At 59.4% G+C, this 4,923-nt stretch overlaps 1 protein-coding gene across 2 annotated transcripts; it reads left to right on the plus strand.

The window, feature by feature from the left end:
* Positions 1–1,685: 1,685 nt before the first annotated feature.
* Positions 1,686–4,272, plus strand: NSMCE1 (NSE1 component of SMC5/6 complex). 2 transcript variants are annotated; one of them, XM_081809891.1, is made up of 3 exons: positions 1,686–2,018; positions 2,917–2,994; positions 4,026–4,166. In XM_081809891.1, exons 1-3 carry the CDS (start codon positions 1,908–1,910, stop codon positions 4,062–4,064), a joined length of 228 nt encoding a protein of 75 aa, XP_081666017.1. In that variant the 5' UTR covers positions 1,686–1,907; the 3' UTR covers positions 4,065–4,166. The 2 variants fall into 2 exon arrangements, with proteins under 2 accessions (XP_081666017.1, XP_081666016.1); XM_081809890.1 differs by having other exon boundaries at positions 1,710–2,018; positions 4,055–4,272.
* Positions 4,273–4,923: the final 651 nt, after the last annotated feature.

Consider the following 4,923-nt stretch of genomic DNA (forward strand, 5'->3'; position numbering starts at 1 on the left):
CCCCCCCCCCCCCCCCCCCCCGGCAATGAGAGGCGGCTCCCGAAGGCCCAACTGCCATGCAGCCAGCTTCCCAGGGTCGGGTGCGCTGAGGCAGAAACGGCTGCCCGCCTGCCGAGAAGCTTCCTGGTCACCCTGCCCAAGCCCAGGCCCCCACGTGGCACACGCCGTCCGTGTGGAAGAGGAAGGACGGCAAAGGCCGCAGAGAACATTTCGTGGAAAAAAGTGCTATTTGAGTCTGCTTCTGTAGGCAGAAGTGGGGGTGAGGAGGAGGGAGGCGTTTCGGAAAGGGACAGGAAGTACCACCTGGGCCCCCCTCTGCTCATGTGCTCAGCAGCTGGGGCCGCATTCCATTGTCCTCCTGTCCTCGTGGTTTGTCCCACGTCCATGCACCACCTATTTATTACTACTGACTTCTTATATAAAGGGCTTTTTTTTTTAACTTAAATAAGTTTACTTAAAAAGGAAGATTTGATCCCTGCTGTGATTTGCATGTTAGTATGATTGTCCTGGCCTTTGTCATTAGCTTTTCTGGGCCCCCTCTGCCCGGGTCAGAACTGTCCCTTGCATGGCCCACATGGCTGTGACCTTCACTGCCACCAGCATGACCGGTCATTTTTTTTAACCTTCCACATCCTTAGGTACACAAGGAGCTTAGAAATATCTCTCTCTGTAGGAAGTCAAACACAGATAAGTGCCCTGGGCTGACCCCCTCATCTGCATCTCCTTCCTAGCAATGGCCTCGGCCATCAGCTTCGTGGGTATCCTTCCAGGCCTTTTTCCTGCAGTATTTCATTAGTTTTATCGTTGTTTTAACATAAGTGGTATCACATTGTTTGTATGCTGGCTTTTTCTTGTCATAACTCTGTTGAAATTATTTTAATAAGTTAAAACAGTAATACTTTTTCTTTAAAAAAGTATCACAGTATACAAAAGGGTAATTCCAAGACACAGAGCTGACCGTGTCCTTTCTCTGCTTCCGAATCTGAAAGGCTCCTCGTTGCCACCCTCCGCTGGGCGGCAGGGCCTGCGCGTGGGACTCCTGCCTCACACTGCAGCCTCCCTGGCCCCTGGACCTCTTCCGTCCCCGGCTCCCCTGCAGCACAGGGATGGTGATCCCTCCCTGGGTTCTGTATGTACCCCTTGTCTATGGACTGGCGGCCCCAGGACAGTGGAGGGGGCTTTCTTGTGCAGCCCCCGGCAGCGTGGAGGCAGGATAGCATACGGGTCGGAGCCCGGGCCGTGGCCGTGCTGCCGGGCTCCCCGCTGCTCACTGAGCCTGGGGGTGCAGTGCGGGCGCGTCAGCCCCCGTGCACCTGGGCCTGGCCGCCGAGCTGGAGGCGGACGCTGGTGCCTGCCTCGGAAGGCTGCCGGCACGATGGCCTAATGGCTGGAAAGCGCTCGGTGCGGGGCCTCTCCCGGGGCCGGGCGGGGCGGCAGCCTTGCGCTCAGCGTCAGTTGGTGCTCTTACCCTGGGCTGGTCGTTGTCAGTCTTCACCGCTGCCCCCGCCCCTGGGGCCCGGCACATGGGCTGGCACGGGAGTGTTCAGTGTGTGTCTGGATGGCGGATAAAGGGCAGAAGGTATAGAGCCAGACCTGGCACGGGTGACGCTGCACAGGGACAGGCTCCTTGTGGGGGAGCGTGTGGACAGGGGCATGGCGGGCGGTGGGGGGCAGCAGCGGGGGGCTTCCAGCAAGGATGGGAAGAGCTGGGCAGGCGCCTTCCTGCTCACAGCACCTTCCCTGTCTGCACCCTCGAGGAAGAAGGCAGCCACACGATTGGCATTGACCCAGGAGGGCTGGCCTTCACCGGCTCCTGGCCTTGCCGTCACGGGCTCAGGTGGATGGAATGACTTCTTGATGCCTCCCCCGCTCCCGCCCCGGCCCGTTTCTCTCCAGGCACTGCCACCATGGAGGCGCTGGAGGACTTTATCAACAACATTAACAGTGTCTTGGAGTCCTTGTATATTGAGATAAAAAAAGGAGCCACCGAAGACGACGGGAGACCCGTTTACGCGCTGGTGAGTGCACGCCGGCGCCCTCTCGCGGCGTCTGTGCGGAACTGCGGCGGGTGGACGCGGCCCCGCCCCAGCAGCCCTGCAATGGGGGACACAGACCCAGCCCAGCGTGGCTGCCCTGCCCGCCCGGGGCCACCGGCGCCACCGTCAGTGTCCTGTGCGGTGATCAGGGCCGGGACTGTCACCCCGATGCTCACTTCACTGCCTTATCCGAGCCCCTGCCCAACACAGGTTGTGTTTGTTGACAGTTCAATGCAAGAAGTCCCCTCAAATGTGCGCAGTAGTAGGATTAAAGAGAGGAAAGTGGTTTTTCATTTAGGATAAGGCATGGACGCTGAGAGAAGAAAGAATGTGTGGCTCGCTGGGACTGAGAGCCATCTGGGCCTCCCGTCAGGCTCCGGCGTCACTCCTGGCCAGCCAGCGAGGGGAGAAACAGGCGGGCGGAGCAAACAGGGCCCCCGCCTGGGCCAGGGCACCGCCGTGGGCCCATCCAAGGAGGCCGGGCTCCCACCAGCCAGGCCCACCCAGCGAGGGGCGCTGGCCAGGGACTCCCACACTCTTCCTGGGCAAAAGGGCTGTGGCATCAAATAACTGTGGAAATGCTGGGTTAAATCGGTAAATCGGGTTTGTTTACTGCTGGACTTCTCGGTGCCTTTTGCTTGTGAAGCTCCATTAGGCGTGCAGACAAGTTCCCCAAAGGTATCTGGGTTTGGAAGATAACTCCACAACCTTTGGAGTTCTAAGAATTTCTGAGAATCAGACATGCTGACTGAGCTAGAGGTTGAAGTCTGTAACGTAGGACTGGTCACAGATCCAGCCCTGTGGCCGGCAGCGCCTGGACACGGGTGCTCAGTGACCAGGGACAGGCCCAGCCTGACCGCCACGCTGACCTCTTTTGTAGGTGAATCTGGCGACCACTTCTATTTCCAAAATGGCCTCAGATTTTGCAGAGAATGAGCTGGATCTGTTCAGAAAGGCTGTAAGTACAGTAGCTCCTGTTTATCGGCCGGGCTTCTTATGGGAAACCTGCTGTCTTCCATCATTAGAAATGGGAACCGTGATCTTGGAGGGTCACCACTGCTGCCCCAGGTGGCCATGTGCAGGGGGGCCGCTGGGCAGCTCACCACCACCGGGTGATGACGGGAGGGCGCCACAGCTGCTCAGGAAGGAAGAGCTTCTCTAGGTTTGCACCAGGCCTCTGGGTGTGCGATGCAGGTGAACAGGTGTTGCTGCCTGGTGCTCACGGCACGATCCACACCCGCAGCAGCCGCACCAGGGAGCTTGCTAGAAAGGCCGAATCCCAGTCCCCGTCCCCCCGCCCCCTGGACCGTTGAATCCAGGTCTACGTTTTAACGAGGTGCCCCGACGGCACATTTCACGTTTGAGAGGCGCTGCTCTGCCTCCCCAGCATCAGAGCTGTTGGCTCAGCCCTCCTGTCACTCACCTGGCTGAGCACCTGCTCCCGACAGGGGTTCTCAGCCCTGGATGCACCTTCTAATAACCGGGAGGTAAAAACAGCTGAGACAGTCTGGCCTCACCCAGATCTGGCGAATCCAAGTCTCTGATGACCAGTCCTAGAATCATTCCTTTCTGAGCCTCCTCTGGTGACAGTTGGCCCCCAAGCATGCCTGCTTCCTGGCCCACCCTGGCTTTGCTGTCCTGTCCTTCCTGCCTCCAGCTTGCCCCTCACCCCTGATGTCCTGCCCACGTGTGAGTAGGAGGGTGCTGCCTCAGTTCATTCATTCCCCAGCTTCTCTACCTTCAGGGAGGTGGGGGGGGTGAGAGCAGATTCTTGATTTGGGGGGCATTAAGGTCATTCATTTGGCAGGTCACAGGGTGAGCGCTGAGTCAGAAGGGCTGGCCGTGGTTACGGCTTTTGGTGCTGGTTATGAACCGGCTTCCCGAAGGAGCGTCCCCGGGCCCAGTTCTGCCTGCGGGTGGGAGCGGTTTCGCTGCGCCCTGGCCAGGATCCGTGTTCTTGCTCAAACGTTGTTTTTGCCGATTTGATAGATGAACGTGGGACCTGCTCTTTCTTCCAGCTGGAACTGATTATTGACTCAGAAACTGGCTTTGCGTCTTCCACAAATATTTTGAACCTGGTTGATCAACTTAAAGGCAAGAAGATGAGGAAGAAGGAAGCAGAACAGGTGTTGCAGAAGTTTGTACAGAACAAATGGCTGATCGAGGTAGCAAGTCCAGTGCTTCCCCTGGCTCGGCTCACTGTTCAGAACAGATAACGAGTTTTCCTCCGAAACCATATCGTATTCAGTTGTTGTCCATTGAGCTGGGGTCGGGCCCCTTGTCTGCTTTAATGCTCACCATGTCCCCGAGAAGGCCTTGCAGCCTCCTGCTTGCTCCCGTGGGGTGCCCCAGGAGCAGGGACCGCACCCAGGTTTGGGGCCCTGGTCCAGACGTGGGGCGGTGGGTGCGGCTCTGGCGTCGGACCTGGGCCTGGTTCCTGGGCAGGGGGGCTGGAGCCCCTCTTCTGTGAGCGGGGAGGAGCCGTGTCCCCTCCCGGGCAGGAATGGAACGGCCGATGCCCAGCGCCCGGTGCTGGGCTCCCAGAGGAATTGCCGTCCTTGCGGTTGCTATCGTCAGTGTCACGTCATTCAGGGCCTTTCGCTTGGACACTGGCCCTGGAGAGCCGAGAGGACATGGGGGCAGGTGCTGGAGGGGAGCTGGGGACATCCGGGAAGGGACCGGACGGCGCTGACATTCCCGTTTCTCGACCCCGTGGCTGCTTCTGCTGACTGGAGCGGAGCAGATGTGTCCGGGCTTTTTCCACAAAGGGCAGTGCTGCTGCTAGGAACCCTGAGGCAGACGGGCCCCGCGCTGGCCCCTGACCTCGGCCGTGCCCGCGCCCGCGTGCTCGGGGCAGCCCTCCACCTCCTCCCCCGGTGGTCGGAGC

Source organism: Leptonychotes weddellii, unplaced genomic scaffold (assembly GCF_054177405.1).
Source record: "Leptonychotes weddellii isolate Sample4059 unplaced genomic scaffold, ASM5417740v2 HiC_scaffold_15125, whole genome shotgun sequence".
Classification (NCBI taxonomy): domain Eukaryota; kingdom Metazoa; phylum Chordata; class Mammalia; order Carnivora; family Phocidae; genus Leptonychotes; species Leptonychotes weddellii.

Excerpts from the sequence above, each read along its gene's own strand:
- NSMCE1 (XM_081809890.1), top strand. The coding sequence starts at position 1,908 with ATGGAGGCGCTGGAGGACTTTATCAACAACATTAACAGTGTCTTGGAG. Across the intron at positions 2,019-2,916 it reads GGAGACCCGTTTACGCGCTG|GTGAATCTGGCGACCACTTC; the intron begins GTGAGTGCACGC and ends CCTCTTTTGTAG. Across the intron at positions 2,995-4,054 it reads TGGATCTGTTCAGAAAGGCT|CTGGAACTGATTATTGACTC; the intron begins GTAAGTACAGTA and ends TCTTTCTTCCAG.